Source organism: Lingula anatina, chromosome 3 (assembly GCF_051362555.1).
Source record: "Lingula anatina isolate TDL-2025a chromosome 3, LinAna3.0, whole genome shotgun sequence".
In the NCBI taxonomy this organism is placed as follows: Eukaryota; Metazoa; Brachiopoda; class Lingulata; order Lingulida; family Lingulidae; genus Lingula; species Lingula anatina.
The window spans coordinates 26,486,634-26,505,825 of record NC_141769.1 but is presented as its reverse complement, the minus strand read 5'-3'; the positions used below and the strand labels follow the sequence as shown (position 1 = coordinate 26,505,825).

Here is a 19,192-nt window from a genome sequence, read left to right as displayed (position 1 = left end):
ATTTAATTTTTTTTACAATATTTTCTTGATTCTAGTAATTTTTTATCGCAAAAAAAGTAAGACGACCTGACTAAATTCATCCAATGAAATATCGCGCTGTTGATTTCATCCTCGTCAATTAAATGAAACTTCCGGCAACATGACCACTGTAAACGAAGAAATACAGCGGATTTCTCTTTATAATTTACGACCGCTAGTCTTCCATGGATACATTGCACCATTCATGGTCTTGTATGCCATATGGCTGTACGTTTGGGTCACTGCGTATGGCGTTGTTGAGTATTTTGAGGCGGGAATGATTGCTCTTGCCGGTATCGGCATTCTGCAAATTTTAACGTGTCTATTTTGCCATTGGTCGGTCCATGTGAGATGCGCCCTTACCTGTAGATCTGTAAGTATGGCATCTTTTTGTAAAGCAGCTCTATTTTGTTTTAGGTTACCAAACGGTCTTCACATATGTCGATAATTGTCAAATAAAACTGATGCTTTGATGCTAAAGTTATCTCACATATTGGATGTTATCCGCATTTTGCAGTCTGGTCCCATGCACATTTTAAAATGTACGACATTTTCTTATTCTGTGTTAAAAGTGGATGCCAGAGGTTTTAATGCAAATATGTTCACAAATTATAAATGCAGTGGTTCATGAAAATTGTATTTGTTGTTTTCATTTCTGTGTAAGACCTTGAATTTTTGATCTGATTGATTTGCAATATTCTTTTTTATTTATATCCTACATGACGAATTGCAGCGAAGTGATAGATGCATTATTGACTTTTATTAGGAAAATGATCCAAAGAAAGCTGGAGTGGTCAAAGTAGTTCCTACACCAAATAATGGCTCTCCTGAATTGGTTGAACTGCACCATGATAAGGTGAGACTTACATACTGTAAGGATTAACATACTTAAATTTCACACATGCCTCATACCCCTCACCTGTTTCCTACAGACTTTACGAAAGGCGTCGGACCGTCGGACATGCCTGGCAAATTTCGTCACGGTCCGATAAAAAATCCTGTATCGTCGGACCTTATGTCCGGCGAGTTTTCAAACTGACTGAGAATGTGTAAATTTATAAGGATTGCGTTGTTTCTTTTCTGGACGATATATTTTACTTCATTCGAAAAGAAAGACGGGGTGAAAATCTCGGGGAGTTCCCAGCTAATTATACATAATTTATTAACCTCAGTTTCACTCACAAATACTATTTTGTGACTGGCTGAGGTTGGGGAATTCCTGAATGATGTAATGTACAGTCTCGTTTTCGTTATACTACACAACACAATGGCCGCAACACATGTGCTCGTGCTAATTTGCGTTTTTACAGACTTGATCCTCTGTTTCTTCATTATCAGTCGTACACAGTACTCATGGATAAGCCTTTTGCTTAGAAAATGACGTTATTGAACTTTAAACACTTCGTTGGTGCAAAGCGTGGCAAAAATGAAAACGAAGTGAGGAAGAGAAACGGAAGTTTAATAAAATTGGAAAGAAGGTAGGCCCTAGCGGACTTATGTTCTGTAGGAGAGGAAAATAGTGTGTGCCGAGTGTCAGGAGTACTAAAGTTATCATTTTGATCAACAGCAACATAAATGTTACAGCTTTATTACAGTTTCCTAAATTATGGGACATATGTACGTATTTGCATGTACCGTTCATCACGAGTAGGAGAAAGTGCGCATGAACTTGATGAAAGCTCACAGTTTGAGTTTCTTTTTATAAAAAAAAAAAAAAAAAGAAATAAAAAGAAGAAGGACTCGGACTGGACACTCCCTGACAAAGCTTCAATTGGACGAAAGAGACTGTCTTACTGTGCTGTTTCAAAATGCATATGTTATTGCCAAAAACAACGTGTGAAATGGTTACTGATTAACAGACGTTTTTATGGACATACATTTGAAATAACTAGCTACGCATTCTTCATACTTGTAATGTTTTTAGTCCTTGTTTCATTCAGCACTATTTTTTTTTCTTTCTTATCTTACTTTTTTTTACAAATAAATATATTTCAAAAAATTAATATTTGATTTAATGTCAATGATTTAAAACATTAGAAAATACACATGAAAACATGAATAATGGTTTATATTTCTATTATTTTACTTCGGTCTGACAGATTTTGTTTCGGTCTGACAGAATTTTCAGGCTTGTCAGACCGAATGTCTGACAGATTTTTTGGCCTTTCGTAAAGTCTGTTCCTATATTTGAAGATTCATTATTTTAAGTGCCTCACAAAAGAAAATAAGATATTTTTTCGATTCTGAATACTAATATCATTTTTCAATATAATTATTATTATAATTACTAATTCTCGTTAAGTACTTCTTAGAAATGACGATGATCTAACAATATGTTCTACAACTAAGGTGCTAAAACTATGATAGCAATTTAAAGATATATTTACTTAAAGGATGCTTTCAAGGAATATTTTATCTACAGTATAAAATTAATTACTTTAGTCAAATAAGTGGTGGTTGGTTTAGAAGTTTCAGTATTTTTTTCTTTGTTGCATATAACAATATGAGAAGCACATTCTACATTGTTTTCAAGTCACATGATTGCAGAAGATATTTGAATTGTTCAATTGGAGTTTTTGTAGTGTCTCATTTCAAAGGATCTCTTTACTTTTGTGCATTTAAACAAAGCGTATTTTAGATGCTGAGTTTGTTTATTATTTTCAGTTCATTTATTGAATTATTTTTGCTTCTTTTTTATATGTCTTCTCCTTTTTTTCATTGACATGTTTTGCATTTCAGTATGAAGATACAGAACAAATTTGGTTCACTTTCCAAAAGTGCAAATATGTGTATGATGCAGAGGAGAAAAAGCAGTTTCTTCCAGTGGAGTTCCCCATTGACTATTCTATTAAGACCTATATGGAATGGAAAGGCTACCAAGAAGAAAGTGATATCAAACAAGCAGAGAGGAAATATGGAAAGAATGAGTAAGTTGTATAGGTACTTTATATTGCAATTTTGATAAACAAAACACAGTGCATTGATTATAAGCTTTTCAATAATTTTGTTGCAGCTTAGTTCAAGTAGCACAGAGATGCATCTGATGTATTTTTGCTTTGAATTTATTCTGTAAATGTGAATTTTAACCAAAGCCATTATACAGTGTAGATGTAATAATATGATTGATTTACCATAAGTTGGGAAGTCAATTTTAATTCATTTGAAAATATGGCTGCAGTATAGGCATGAAATATTTTTGCATTTCTCAAAAATCATTTAAAATGCATGTGTAACAATATAAATAATACATACTTTTTATGTGATTCAGAATGGTCCTGGACATTCCAAAGTTTTCCGAGCTGTTCAAGGAGAGAGCCACAGCCCCTTTCTTTGTATTCCAAGTGTTTTGTGTCGGGCTGTGGTGCCTGGATGAGTACTGGTATTACAGTGTGTTCACTCTGTTCATGCTGATCGCCTTTGAGGCCACACTTGTGCAGCAGCAGTTGAGAAATATGGCTGAAATCCGTAAAATGGGAAATAAGCCATATCAAGTTCAGGTATTCAGCTGCTGTACTTACTTACTCACTCATGCAGGTCTTAAATAATAAAACAATGGCTGCTTTAACAAAATAGATTGCCTCTTTGATATACATCAGAATTTTTTTGATAACATATAACAGCCATGTAAACTTATTTGGCTCAGCTGCTCTTTTTCACTTACATGTTTGTTCTTGGTGTTTGTTTTTCAATAATTAAGGATTTTGAAAAGGGTAGAAATTGTTGTGTACTTTGATTATATTATTTTCATTATAAAGAAATAAGTTTGCCAGCTTGTTCATTTATTTAATATATTTATTTATTTTATTTATTTATTTATTCCATAGAACTTTTAATTGGGAATATTGTAAATTTCCTTTTTTGTGTGCATTAGGTTTACAGGAATAGAAAATGGAGACCCATCTTAAGTGATGAACTCATTCCTGGTGACCTTATATCTATAGGTAACTAATGATTAACCTTTCAGGATTTAGTAATATTGTTTCCAGTTATCTGCTCCAGGTTCTATTTTAAGTTGAATCATTGTCTGAAATTATTGTTGAACACTTAAAACAACAAGATTTTGTAGTCCAAATTTCATAAAATGAGACTGAAAACAATTAAAACTTTGATCAAAAATGCAAAACATATACATGATTACTTGCCAAATTTTTTAGTGGGGGGGGGGGGGGGGGGTCCTGAACATACAAGTTTGCAGTTTTGTATATAATCTACAGGTAGATCTCAAGAAGACAGGTTGGTGCCCTGTGACTTGCTGTTGCTGAGAGGGCCTTGTATTGTGGATGAGTCCATGCTTACAGGAGAGTCAGTGCCTGTGATGAAGGTATGGGTAACTATAGGTCTGGCTGTAGAATGAGTCAGTGCCTGTGATGACAGTATGGGTAACTATAGGTGTCTCTGTAGAATGAGTCAGTGCCTGTGATGAAGGTATGGGTAACTATAGGTCTCTCTGTAGATTCAGTTGGTGCCTGTGATGAAGGTATGGAAAATTTTAGTTTTGATTGTAGAATGAGTCTGTGCCTGTGATGTAGGCATGGATAATTATAGGTCTAGCTGTAGAATGAAAAACAATTTTATGTGTGTTTGTATTTGTCTTACATTCTGTGATTTGCTACATATTTTTTGCCTATTATATATCATACATATTGCTATCATAGGAGGCAGCTGAAACCATGGACACTGACCATATACTGGACATCCAAGTGGATGGCAAGTTACACATTCTGTACGGAGGCACTAAAGTTGTTCAGCATTCTCCACCCAGCAAGACTGCCCCAGGATTAAAAGGTATACTTCTAACTTAAATGCCACAAATAAAAACACCATAAAGTTTAATAGAAATTTCTGTATTAGGCCACACTTTTTTATTTTTATGGATGACATCCTCTGGGGACCCCAAAGTCGGTGCGAGCGGGCGAAAAAAAAAAAAAACAGTCCAAAAAAAAAAAAAAACTGCTTAAGAAAAGTTATGTTTTCAGTACACAGCTGGAAACACTAATTTACCACAGAAACACGTATCAAACTAACAACATGTCTTTATCCATGCTCTCAAAATATTAAAGCATTGTGAATAGGGCCTACTTCGTAGAAAGGTAAAAAGTCATGAATATATATGCTGCATATTACCAAATCTATTTAAGGTTATTTCATGCATTCTGTTGGTATAGAAACCAATAAAACAAATATCAAATAAATAGCGTGTCTTTATTTGTACTCTCAGAAAATTAAAGCATTGTAAACACTTCACAGAATTGTTAAAAAAATTAAGCAAAGATAGGCCTATGCTTCCTACTACTAAGGTAATTTCGGTCGATGCCATTTTGTCTACTTCGACTCACACGCTAGCAGCCAACTATCGGGTGGCCTGTCCGACCTTCAGTCCACCAAATACCGCGACGCTCTTGTCGACCCTTTTTTCGCTCCAAAAAGAAACTGGTATGTGCTGCTTTGGACAGAATGTCACTGAAATTTTCCGGGCGATGATTGCTGGCCGCGGCCAGCCTTTCGTAAAATTGTAAAAGGGTGATATCTCCATGTCCAATATCAATGGCAAACCAATCCAAAACGACGGCCCCCGTTCTCTTTATGACTTTAATTGTCGTGTATTTTGAAATTAATGCTAGAGATGAAGTTGACGGCAAAACGGCCATATTTCCATGTGGTGATAATACGCATGCGCAGAAAGCTCATTTTCCACACTCGGAACTACTCGAATGTCTCCGCAGTCGACAATGGAGCTTGCGGAATTAGCAGAGAATTGCCGATTGCATTTTCCGGCAAATTCAATAACGATGTTTGCGACAACTGACTTCCTTTGGGGGGGGGGGGGGGGGGCGGTTTGGGGGGGGGGATTTTTTTTTTTTTTTTTTTTTGGAGAACGGACGAAAATCGGTGCGCGCGCAGGATGTCATCCATAAAATTAAAAAAGTGTGGCCTTATAATAACTGTAGTCAGCACTTGCTTTACATCAGCTAGTTGGCCCTTTTTATTGTAGTGTGTTTATATGATGAAGTTACTGTATGATGGTGGTATCTGTTATTTATAGCAACATATATGAATAGAGTTGTGAAATGCTTCATTGACAAAAAGAATGGATGGCATTTATGCTGGTGTAGCAGTCATCTTTTTTTAAGGCTTGGCATGATTGTGAACTGAAATTTTGTTTTGTCTTATATATCTGGTTTTATCTGTTTTTATTTTTTTTTCCTGGACACTAACATATTCAGGCATATCTGCACAGCTTTTGTTTTTGTTTCTAATTTTTTTATGTTGAAGTCATTTATAGGTTTATAATTGAAAGTCGTGTGCTACCAATTTGTGTCATATGTATTATTTTTATTTTTGTAGCAATTTAAAGATTCATGACATATTTTGCAACGTTAGCATATGCTAGTAAAATTAAAGCATGGCCAGTTTAACTTTGTAAATTTGTTCTGTTACATGCCCACAGTTTATGTTTTCGGAAAGCGGTCTGGTTCACACGCACACTTACAAAAAATCTAAAAATTAAAAATTGGTCTTAACTTTTTGACCAAACATTTAAGTCCAGTAGGCAGAACATGAAAGTTACAGATGAAATCATACATTTTCTGTTTTGGCAGCTGGAGACAATGGCTGCATAGCCTATGTTCTGAAGTCTGGGTTCAACACCTCCCAGGGCAAGCTACTGAAGACTATTCTTTATGGAGTAAAGAGGGTCACTGCCAACAACCTAGAAACATTCCTCTTCATTTTGTTCCTCCTGATATTTGCCATTGCTGCCTCAAGTTATGTATGGGTAAAGGGTAAGTCATTTAAGATTGATGCCACCTTTATTTTAAATTTCTATGTTAATTTATATGAAAAATAGACTTATGACCAATATTTTGATTGTTAAAGTTCTTATTCCAATACTTTAAAACTTATGCTCACACAAAGCACGAGGGATAAAAATTTCCACCTTTTGGATAACTTACCTTTTTACATGCAAAAGGCAAATTGAGTATGTTGGTGGATTTTGTGTAATTCATCAGCTTTTCCTCCTTGTATGGCATTCTCTTTCCACATCTCCAATAATATCTAGATGAATTGTGCTACCTAGGATCAGATATGTAGCCATCAGTGTTTTTTTTTAAAGCCCTTTCTCTTTTAGGAAAATAATCAGTAATGAATTATTCAAATGTGTGAAGTATTTTTTATTATTAGTTGTGAGCATCACTGAACAATAAGGACAAATAAGCCATTTTCAATTTCTTTTTTTTTTCAGGATCAGAGAACCCAGCAAGAAACAAATACAAGCTGTTTTTAGAATGTACATTGATTCTGACATCAGTGGTGCCTCCAGAGTTACCCATAGAGTTGTCCCTGGCTGTGAACAGCTCTCTGCTGGCATTGACTAAACTATGTAAGTATGGTGGCAGTTATTTTTAAATAGGAAGCATTTCATAATCTTTAATTAAAAAAGCTTTGTTTCTAGACAAATAGTGTATTTTATGTCTCCTCTAGATTACCACAAATATTCATAGTCCCTCTCATACCAAGAAAACAGGCAACAAAAATATTGGTTGGTTGAGATTTAGAAATTCCACTAATGAATTAGTGTATTAATACATTGAAGTGGGCAGTAATGAATGATTCATTTATACAGATTATTGAGAGCCAAATTACATTGCATCATGTCACTTTTTGCTTCTTTTCAGATGTTTTCTGTACAGAGCCGTTCAGAATCCCATTTGCTGGTAAGGTGGACATTTGTTGCTTTGACAAGACGGGGACCTTGACCAGTGATGACCTGGTGGTGGAGGGAGTGGCTGGACTACAGTGAGTGGTGGCACACACACACCTTGGGCTATTGATGAATTGTTTCATTCTTCATATTTTTGTTTGTTTTAATTTTTTTATTTTTTTGTGCATCATAATTTGTTTTCTTTTATGGAGAACACTTTCTTATTTAAGTGTTATTAGGCAAACATGATATCAGTGAAATCAAAAACATTACTGAAGTCATTTGGTATCCTCCACAGTTTTTAATTTTTTACCATAGTACTGTAAGATTTGATGTGATGGTGCAAAAGGTCTGAATTGACAATTTTGTATTGTATTGTCTGGCAAAATAATTTAATAACATATTCTTTGCTTTTTGAAGTCAAAAGGTCTTACCCCATTTGCAGATATGCCTGTAAAACATCTCGTTTAGAGGGTGTTCACCATACAGCATCTTGCTGTCTCCATATTTTCATATAAATTTATAATATTCCAAGCATATTTCATTTCAAAAAGCATCTTGTAGATTAGGTACTAATGTTATATCAATATGATATGAATCATAGTCAACATTATTTTATTAGAACCCAAGAGGAGCTGATCCCAGCCACTGAGGCTCCCATAGAAACAATATGGGTAATGGCCACATGTCATGCCCTTGTGCAGTTGGATGATGATTTAGTTGGGGATCCCATGGAGAAGGCCACACTCAAGGCAGTGGACTGGCATCTTACTAAAGGTACAAGGGTTTTTCATGGATTTGACAGTTTGAATATTGTTTTTACCACTTTTTTATGTTGATATATCTAGTTTCTAACACTAAAGTTGGGCATTCCAAGTCCTCCAAAATACAAGCTAACTACATATGGTTGACTTGATATGGGTAGAATGTAAAAAGTAAAGAATGCAAGAATTTTTTTTTTTTTTTTTTTTTTTTGCTTATTGCAGTTGGTCAACATTGCAGATTTCAAAAACTGCAGAACAAGCTTGCTTCAGCATTTCTAAAAAGCTAAATGCTGTTATCAACCACAATTGTGTTTTGGCTCTTAGTAATTGTTTCTGCGAACCAAGCGGTGGACTAAGTGATATTTTATCTATTTTGCAGGGGAAGCAGTGGTACCACAAAAGATGAAAACCCATGGCCTGAAGATTTTCCATCGCTACCACTTCTCCAGTGCCTTGAAGAGAATGTCTGTGATAGCTGGTCACACACCATCTGGGTCTACAGAGACTGACTACATTGCCACTGTGAAGGGAGCACCTGAGACTCTGAGATCCATGGTGAGCGTTACTGAATGGCAAAGTTTATTTTATTGTATTTTTACAGCTAATATGAAAAAGTAAATCACAGTTTTTTTTGGGGGGTTTTCTCCTGAAGTGCTAGCAACCTCAGCAACATCACAAAACTGGATCATCATATCTGACTGAAAGCCTAGCGACATAAAGACCTGCATATTGTATAGCTTTGGGTAAAGTGATAACTGTCCACTGTAGGTCTGACAACAAAATAGAAGGCAGTTTATATTATAACGATGCTCTCCATGTCACGCCTTAACATAAGTTGAACATATTCCCTATAAGATGTAACACAGTGGCATGGATATAGTTTTCATATCTAAACCCTACCAAATTTTATAGATATATCTGGCTTATATACCTAAATGAGGTATTAATAATTTTTTTCTGTATATTTTTTAGTTTTCTACTGTTCCTGATGATTACAATGAGGTGTACCTTGCCATGGCCAGGAGGGGAGCCAGAGTACTGGCACTGGGCTGGAAAAAACTGGGACATCTTTCTCACCAACAGGTGCTGATACGATCCTCTTTCAATATTTTAAATGCTGATATGTTTTCTTTTGAAAAACAAAGAATTCTAAGTTCTGTATTATTTTATTGCAGCTTAATTTTGCTAAGAAGATGGCAGAAGTTTGCTGAATACATTAGTAGTAAAAGAAAACAGCATCTTTATGCACATAAAAAGCCCCGTGTTGACAAAAAACAAATTAAGATAATGAAAACCTCCTCTATGCAAGTAATACATTAGTAATTTTATCATCAGATTCATTCGAAACAATTTAATAAGTCCTGCTGGAACAACAATTGATTTAAAACAAAAGGCCTAAAAATTCATTGGAAAAAAGTGTAAATAACTTTTTCATATGGAACATATTTTTTTTTTTTTTTTTTTCAAATTAATTTATTTATTTGTAAATTAACATATTCCATTCCAGGTGCGTGACATGAGCAGGGAGAGTGTAGACTGTGACCTGAACTTTGCTGGCTTTGTCATCATCTCGTGTCCATTTAAGACCGACTCTAAGTCAGTGGTCAAAGAGATCCAGCAGTCTTCTCATCATGTAAGTATAGTTACTTAGATGTCGATCTAGACTGGCTTCTCATTGTTACTTTTTAATGTCCAGTAAAATCTTTAAATGCATCACATAAGTCCATTACTGTAACATGCGCACTATATAAACGAGCTGACTGATGCAGCTTAGAGTTAAAGAAGTTGGAGAGATATGACAGTATATTAATATTAAGAACATAACAGTAAAACTGTGTCAAGTCTTAGGTCAGAGAGTTCAAAACATGAAATTGCAAGATTGTGTTTTGGTTAAAAAAAAAGCTAAAAATGCCATGTCCTTTTTCTAGCCGATACATAGTTAGGATTTGAAATTCTTAAAATTAGAGAAGTTCAGGCATATTTTATTTGAAGTTTTCACTTCTGTAATATATTGATTTCATTTCTTGATAAGGAACAGTGCAAAATATCAGGTAACAAAGTTTTTTATGACTATTGTTTGATTCAGCCTGATGTTCCAAGTATTTTCTTTCTAGGTGACAATGATCACAGGTGACAACCCGCTCACAGCCTGCCACGTGGCTAAAGAACTGCGCTTCACGAGGAAAAATGCCACTGTGATTTCAACTGCACCAAATGATAAAGGTAGGCAGTCTTCAAGTAAATGCAGAAAATTTTATTCTGTATAGCTAAACCCATTTAGCAAAGGATTCAGGTGAGACAATATTATTATATTCAACAGTGCCTAGAACCTAACAAAATTGTCATCAGTGAGGCACAGAGTGTAACAGAATTGTTAAATCCAGCCAAAACTAGAGATAAACAAAAGCATTATATTTTGTAAGACCCAGAACAAATTTTTTATATATTCAGTAAGGTTTTTGGATCCACAAACATTTAGGCCCACTTGAAAGCAACAGTAGATTTTATCACATTCTGGGAGAAATTATTGTGAAAGTTTCAATACAGCTCTCTTCCAGCAAAGAAAACTCCTAGTTTGACCTATTAAACATAAAAATTTCCTTTGTCACTGTAGATTAGAAATTCACATTTTTTGTGCCCATTTCAGATTCATCTTGGCACTGGCAGTCTATTGATGACACCATACTGTTACCTATAGTGCAGAACAGCTCCTTTAAAACCTTCACTGAGAAATATGACATGTGCCTGACAGGAGAGGTCAGTTATGATAACTGTTGTCATATCATGGGTGCACAACTGTATATCTATTAAAAATTTAAAAATACTGGTGAATGATATACTTATTGTGTTCTGAATGCATTGATATCATTTGTACTGAATTAAAGGTTTAAAAATACCTTAAAAATTGTTGTAATTTAAAGTAAATCAACTACTTCTATGTAGGGTACGGCATTTAAGCATGTAACAAAGTATGTATTTGTTGATAGAGTGCCAGTTTTGTTTTGCCTTTTTCTGCTATATAATTTGTTTGCTCTTTACTTAGGCACTAAATTATTTACAAACCATGGATCTTAACTTCTTGAAGAAGATTTTGCCCAAAGTCAAGGTTTTTGCTAGAGTGGCACCTAAACAAAAGGTATGGAGATTCAGTCAAACTGTTTTCAATTTGATTCTTTCAATTTTGTATTTCTATGTTTCAAATCTAACCATAGAGCAAATATCATCAGTTGCCCTGAAAAAGCAATGCATGAATAGTGCTTTTTCTAATTACAGTACCCCATCATATTAATCTAATATAAAAGCTGAATTTAGTTCGTAATACATGGTTTAATTAGATATTCTTTATCAGAAGTAATCTTTGTAATGTGTGATTTCTATTAATCTTACCCTTTTTTGAAAGTAATTGTGACATCTTTGATATTTTTTATGGTATAGTGCATGGTGAATTACAATTAAGTTTGATGAACTTAATTATGAGGTTTGGTTTTCCATGTATCAGTTATCTTAAAAACAAGATTTTTCCTAGGTGTTTATTATGTACAATAAATTATAGAATGGCTGAAGACATATTCATGCACATTTTAAATGGTGTTCTCCAGGAATTTGTAGTCACCAGTTTGAAGGACCTTGGGTACGTAACACTGATGTGTGGGGATGGAACCAATGACGTGGGGGCTCTGAAACATGCCCACGTGGGTGAGTAAATTCTGAACCAACTGGGGACAGCTTTACAAAAGAACACCATTGAAAGTGTTTCTTTACACCAGCAAAAGCCTCAATATGATCCCTTTGGTTTCTGAATGTTATTGGGCTTTCAGTTGGTGTATGATATAGAAACAAAGTTTTGAAATGAGACTTACTCCTGTGTAGCACTTGTAAGGGGGGTAATAGATTCAAAGACTGATATTTGTAAATGTCATCTTTAGGTTAGCATTGCATAAAGAAAAGGAATCCTTTGTCAGAGGAAAGATAACTTTGTATACATTATGAAAAAGCAGAAAGACAATGTTATACACAAACATACTGATCTTACTTCTTTTTATAATTATGATATAACAAGGATGTTTTCAAACATTATGTTTTGAAATTTTTCATTAGTCTGAAATGTACAATTTACAGGAGTGGCATTGTTGTCAAATGCACCTGAAAGACTTCCAGAGAAGAAAAAGAAGAAGGAAGAGGTTGGTTAATTCAATTTTTTTTTGTTTTTACATGATAAATGGACAAAACTCTGTTTGTGGTATCAGTTAAATCCCAAAGAATACATCATTATGTACATAAAGGGAACCCTTGCTATAGTGTGTAGCTGTGTTAGGTAAATTATTTCACTCATTTCATAACAGATGTTAAAAAGAAGCATAAATTTTAATATTAATGATTTTGGAGCTTTTAACTTGGATGAAATTTAAGTAGTCTGCTTAAATATGGGCACTGGAATTTATCTTTTTGTTTCATAGTCTGCCAGACAGGCAGATGGAGATGCCAATGATAAGGTGTCGCCCCCTGCTGCCCTGAAAGGAAAACCAATGGGTAGAGCCGCCAAGAACAGAGCCATTGCCAGAGGGGACAATCTGGCCCCAGCACAGGTATATGTCATATATGCATGCATATTTGGGCATATATGTTCCACTGTGGCTTTGCAAAGATATCTCTGTGTCATAAATAAATATCCTAAAGCTATTGAGTGTTGTTTTTTATAGTAGCTTTTTGTAAAAATATGATCAAACTTGATATAAGAATTTTGTTGCCATTGCTGTCTTTTGATTAACAAAGCAAATTAAAAATTCCGAGTCTTTGCTGATGAAGATTATTTGGAATGTTACGCTTACAGAAAAAGATACAGCAGTTGATGAGAGAAATGGAGGAAGAGGAAAAAGCCCAGGTTGTAAGGCTGGGCGATGCCAGTATAGCTTCACCATTCACTTCAAAGCTGGCAACCACTATGTGTGGTAAGTAAACATGCAATACCATAATATTGTTATCCATTATTACATATTTAACGACAGGACATGCAGGCCCTTATAAAAGCATTGTATATTTTAAGACACATTCTCTGTATAAAGGGATGTTTACTGTTGAAGAATAGTTTGAATTGAGTTCTTACCATTTCAGTGCAGTAGACCTACTTTTCACCTGTCAAATAGTTGAGCTTGCAGGAGCAGGGTTAGTGGTAGAAAAATGCCTTACCTATTCTTATGGGGTTTAGCTATTTAGCTAGAAGAAAATCCCTTCAAGAATGGGTTCAGTAAAATCATGTAAAATGTATCAGCCAGAAAATCGAATGGCAGATGTTCACAATCTATTTCTTTGTATTTCAGTACTCAAGATAAAACATTGATCATTCTTTATTCAGTGCTTCATTCTACCAAACATTCAAGCATTGTCTTCTCTGTGTTTCTGTCTGCCATATTATGTAGCATTGTTTTTTCTGTGTTTCAGTCTGCCATATTATGTAGCATTGTTTTCTCTGTGTTTCAGTCTGCCATATTATGTAGCATTGTTTTTGTCTGTGTTTCTGTCTGCCATATTATGTAGCATTGTTTTCTCTGTGTTTCAGTCTGCCATATTATGTAGCATTGTTTTCTCTGTGTTTCAGTCTGCCATATTATGTAGCATTGTTTTCTCTGTGTTTCAATCTGCCATATAATCAGGTATCATTTTCTCTGTGTTTCAGTCTGCCATATAATCAAGCAAGGTCGTTGCACCCTGGTGACCACACTGCAGATGTTCAAGATCCTTGCCTTGAATGCCTTGGTGCTGGCCTATAGTCAGAGTGTTCTGTATCTGGAGGGAATAAAGTTCAGTGACTCCCAGGCCACCATGCAGGGGCTGTTGCTCGCTGGGTGCTTCTTATTTATATCTAGGTCAAAGGTTAGAGTTCATATTTTAATCTTAGTCAATTTTGAGGTTTCTTTGCATATGTGTCAAAGGTGCCAGTAAAGCAAAACACCAAAAATTGGTGCTGATTTTCTTTTTGTTTTGTCTTCACATGAAATTGTTTCTTGTTTTTATTGATCCATTGTAATTATTGGGCAGTTATATTTTTGAAAAAGTTTAAATAAATTTTCCTTTATAATTGGTCTTAATTGACAGTCCAATAAGTTTTAAATTAAGTTTCATCTTTAAGAATTTTCCTGCCTGACTTTTCTAAAGAATTGCGCTGCATGCTTTGTTTAAAATCTATATATTTTCTAACAAGTAGGTCAGATTTATCAGCTTTTGAACCTTTTTATTACAGCCCTTGAAGACATTATCCAAAAGTCGGCCATTACCTAATATATTCAACTTGTACACTATACTGACAGTGCTGCTACAGTTTGCAGTGCATTTTACAAGTTTATATGTTCTCTATGATGAAGCTTTCAAAGTTAGCCCTCCAAGGTAAATACTCTGGGATGTCTGGTTCACAAAAAATTGAAGTTGAAAGTCCATACATGGCTACTTATGAAGTAAAATGAAAAACCCAAAAAAGAATATGATGTAGCTGATGTACGAAAATCCTGAATTGAACTCTTTGAAGAATATACCTAAGGTAGCCTTTCTCTCTTTGGGAAATATTAAAAACTTGGTACCAAGGTAAATACTCTGGGGCGTCTGGTTCACAAAAAACTGAAGTTGAAAGTCCATACATGGCTACTTGTAAAATAAAATGAAAAACCCAAGGAAGAATATGATGTAGCTAATGTACGAAAATCCTGAATTGAACTCTTTGAAGAATATACCTACGGTAGCCTTTCTCTCTTTGGGAAATATTAAAAACTAGGTTAAGTACAAAAATTGAGTCAAATTATGAACAGCAGTAAACAGCAAATATTTTATTTTTCAGAACTGAAGAATTTGTAGATCTAGAAAAGAAATTTGAGCCCACAATACTAAATAGTACAATGTACATTATCTCTATGGCCCTTCAAGTCTCAACCTTCGCCATTAATTATAAGGTAGGTGCAGGTATTGTAGTGATGCTTTGAAAAAGTTTGGGAAGAACACACATATTCAGCTGACATACACCGTTTATCTTTATTTATATCTTCCTGAATGCTAGTCCCCAAATATATACATCGTCATGATTGTATTTCCATATAAATCTAAAGTACTAGATATTGGCAAAAATATATATCGTCACTTGATGATTGACTCAATATAATAATTATTATGAAAATAAACATTTTAACCATCGTAAAGAAAGATTGCACAGTGAAGTTCAGCTTTATTATTATTATTATTATTATCATTATTATTATTATTATTATTACAGTAACTGTAGCACACAGTAATTTTAGATCCAACACTAGTGGGCCTGATTTGATCTTAAAGTGCAATTTCAGTCTAACACTAGACTGAACCGGTCTTAAAAATTAAGGAGGGACTCTTAATTTAGTCTTAAGACTAAAAACAAACTTAAACTGCAGTGAGTAAGACTATAATTGGTCTAAATTCAACTGAAATGGCAAAGCAATTATCTCCCCACACACATTCAAACCAGACTTGGACTTACTATCCAGCCAGACAGGTGAAGATAGCAATCAAGTAGAGGGCCATTGTGTGAGTAGCAAAGGGTGGTCTCTTGGCAAGTAAGTGTTAATTGCCTAATTGATAAGTGTGATTCATATACTGTCTCAGATAATTTCTAAAGCAAGGAAAGATTTGGTTGTGGAAGTACTAGTGCAGCATACTTTTAATGTTTTGACATAAGAGCTTAGGAATATAGTTTTGAAAGCATTAACAAACAAGGTGCATTTATTTTAAAATTAGACATGACCTTTTATTTGTCACAAACAATTGAAAAGTCACTTCAATCTAACATAAAAATGTACAGTTTTAATTTTATTTAAAACCACATTATACCACAGGAATTTTATGTTTGAATTTGATATTCAAAACAATATACATGTATTTCTTGATTTTTGCCTTTGAAGGAAGTTTTTCTCTCTTTTTTCTTTCTTTGATTTTTCTGATCAAAAAACATTTTATCAAACATTGATAAACCAAATAAAATCACCATCTATAGCTGTTACAAGGGGTTTGCTAATATCACTGAGTGGTACCATTTTGTTTCCCTGGAATTTATTTTTTGAAAAAAAGAAATCCAGTTCTTTCTGAGGTGGGAAAAAAATATCTAACAAGACCCACACTGTTTCACAATGCCTGTATAAGTCTGACAGCCTTCCAAAGTGAATTACTCCTCCTCTGCTGAAGCTATGTACAGTTGGAGTTCTTGTGTAAATACTAAATGTCAAAACCTTATAGTAAAGAAAAATTGTGAAAATGTATGCTACATTTCCCCTGCTTTAGAAATTATCTGAGATAGCATCTGATTCACCCTTTAGATATAAATCAAAATCAAAGAAAGAGAAAAGAAAGAAAGAAAGGAAGACTTCCTTCAAAACAACATTAAAGTATGCTGCACTAGTACTTCCACAACCAAATCTTTCCTTGCTTTAGAAATTATCTGAGACAGTATCTGAATCACACTTATCAATTAGGCAATTAGCACTTACTTGCCAAGAGACCACCCTTTGCTACTCACACAATGGCCTTCTACTTGATTGTTATCTTCACCCGTCTGGCTGGAGAGTAAGTCCAAGTTTGGTCTGAATGTGTGTGGGGAGATAATTGCTTTGCCACTTCAGTTGAATTTAGACCAATAATAGTCTTACTCACTGCAGGTTAAGTTTGTTTTTAGTCTTAAGACTAAATTAAGAGTCCCTCCTTAATTTTTAAGACCGGTTCAGTCTAGTGTTAGACTGAAATTGCACTTTAAGATCAAATCAGGCCCACTAGTGCAAGCACACGTAAATATTCTGTGTACTTTGCAGGGTCATCCATTCATGGAAAGTCTAAGAGAAAACAAACCCCTGTTGTACAGTCTGTGTATATCTGGTGGCGTGATAGTGGCCCTGGCAGCAGGAATTGTACCAGAGTTTGCTCAGTACTTTGAAATAGTAGAATTGCCTGATGAGGTTAGTTTATGCGAGAAATCTTGTTTGTATGTAGGTATGGGAAGTGGGCAAGGGGGGGGATGACAGTGGGACTTTTACCAGAGTTTGCTTAAAACTTTTTAGTAATAGAACTGCTAGGCCTGTTGATTTTTAGGTGACAATGTATGTATTTCATTTTCGTAGTTAATTTTTAGGTTGAAGATGTAGTAAGTATTGGGACCTTATTAAATCCACCAGGTTTTAAGTATTGGCATCCCCCACTATAAATACCTTCCCATAACAAGTACAGTTTCATTTTTGTCACCATTTGTTTAATTTAAAGATTACAAAATATTCTTGTTTTTTTAGTTTTGGTAATAATCCTTTTTTACATTTCAGCTGAGGCAGACGGTGCTAAAAGTGATAGCAGCAGACGTTTTGTGTTCCTTCGTGGTAGACAGGGTACTGCAGTTTATATTTGGAGACGCTAGGCTAAAGCAGTAATCTCGAACATATTTAGTGTCACATCATTTGGCAGCTGTCTCAAACTTGGTTGATGATACGGTTGATGCTGTTGGTGGATACTATCTATTTATACCATGGGTGGTTAGCATTGCTTGAAATCACTGGTTGATACCATTGGGTGGTGCCATTGGTTGTACCTTTGGTTGAAATCATTATTTGATATCATTAGTTGGTACCATTGGTTGATATCATTGGTTGGTACCATTGGCTGATATCATTGATTGGTACCATCGGTTGATATCATTGGTTGATATCATTATTTGATATCATTAGTTGGTACCATTGGTTGATATCATTGGTTGATATCATTAGTTGGTACCATTGCTTGATATCATTATTTGATATCATTAGTTGGTACCATTGGTTGATATCATTGGTTGGTACCATTGGTTTGTATCATCATTGATAGCAAGTTAAGGTATGGTTTCTATGGTATCAAAAAGACATGAAGTGCAAAATACCAGTGCTCTGTCATGCCATGTTTTCAAATAAAATACTGATCACATGTATGTGCAAAGGTTGTGGTCATTAATACAAGTGGATTTTAAGGTACTGACTTTCATTTTCAGATTTTCATCTTGTAACCACTATTGCCATTGTTGAGGTACAATACTTCATAGTATTTGTGCCCACAATGGAATGCATTTTCAGTTAACACAGATTATTTTTAACAAATATCTTTATTATAAAGTTTGTGAAATTCTCATTGTCACAGTGGTCTTGCTGAAAAAGCAATTTTGTGCTCTATTGATTAAAATATATTGCCTAGATTAGCTGCAGTATTCAAACAATAAGAATGGTAATTTGGGATAACGATGCTTCATGTGAGATTCATATTTCACGATAAATAACTTGTAAACAACTCATAGAAATATAGTAAATTCCATTTTACCACCAAAACTAATAATTCTGGAATTTGTGCTTACCATTAGACCATGTGGAACTTCATAAATGGCTATACTTCCGTAACTTGTTAAATTTAGAAAAAAATCATGGGCCCCACTTTGAATGTAGGAGTAGCTTCATTAACCATTGGCAAGTGTGGGAAAATTGTCAAAATCCTGGTTATTATCTACAGGATGTTCTTTTCCACAAGGCCTATTTAAAGTGAAATACTCCAAAGCTAGATTCGAACACGTCATTTTAATATTCCTTGTGAGATTTTACCATGAAACCAAATTGTACAACAGATCAAATTAAAACATTGTTTACTTGCAATGAAATAAATCGATGAAGAAATTAACACAATTTATCTGAATCTGTTA

At 34.6% G+C, this 19,192-nt stretch overlaps 1 protein-coding gene across 4 annotated transcripts; it reads left to right on the top strand.

The window, feature by feature from the left end:
• The first annotated feature begins 106 nt into the window (after positions 1–106).
• Positions 107–19,177, top strand: LOC106172958 (endoplasmic reticulum transmembrane helix translocase). Of its 4 annotated transcripts, none has more exons than XR_015333358.1 (27): positions 107–391; positions 785–874; positions 2,758–2,945; positions 3,287–3,515; positions 3,890–3,959; positions 4,233–4,339; positions 4,674–4,803; positions 6,618–6,800; positions 7,262–7,399; positions 7,695–7,815; positions 8,343–8,497; positions 8,864–9,039; positions 9,457–9,567; positions 9,992–10,117; positions 10,599–10,707; positions 11,132–11,241; positions 11,528–11,620; positions 12,084–12,180; positions 12,604–12,665; positions 12,942–13,070; positions 13,316–13,433; positions 14,159–14,355; positions 14,723–14,865; positions 15,311–15,422; positions 17,301–17,444; positions 17,802–17,999; positions 18,417–19,177. XR_015333358.1 is itself a non-coding variant. In XM_013553910.3 (26 exons), exons 1-26 carry the CDS (start codon positions 140–142, stop codon positions 17,904–17,906), a joined length of 3,495 nt encoding a protein of 1,164 aa, XP_013409364.1. In that variant the 5' UTR covers positions 107–139; the 3' UTR covers positions 17,907–19,177. The 4 variants fall into 4 exon arrangements, 1 of the variants encoding a protein (XP_013409364.1); XR_015333357.1 differs by having other exon boundaries at positions 17,802–18,045; positions 18,201–19,177; XR_015333356.1 differs by having other exon boundaries at positions 17,802–18,045; positions 18,097–19,177.
• The last annotated feature ends 15 nt before the right edge of the window (positions 19,178–19,192 follow it).

Bases quoted from the DNA above. Each gene is read 5' to 3' on its own strand.
- LOC106172958 (XM_013553910.3), top strand. From the start codon at position 140: ATGACCACTGTAAACGAAGAAATACAGCGGATTTCTCTTTATAATTTA. The intron at 6,801-7,261 runs GTAAGTCATTTA...TTTTTTTTTCAG, and splicing joins AAGTTATGTATGGGTAAAGG to GATCAGAGAACCCAGCAAGA. The intron at 14,356-14,722 runs GTTAGAGTTCAT...TTTTTATTACAG, and splicing joins TATTTATATCTAGGTCAAAG to CCCTTGAAGACATTATCCAA.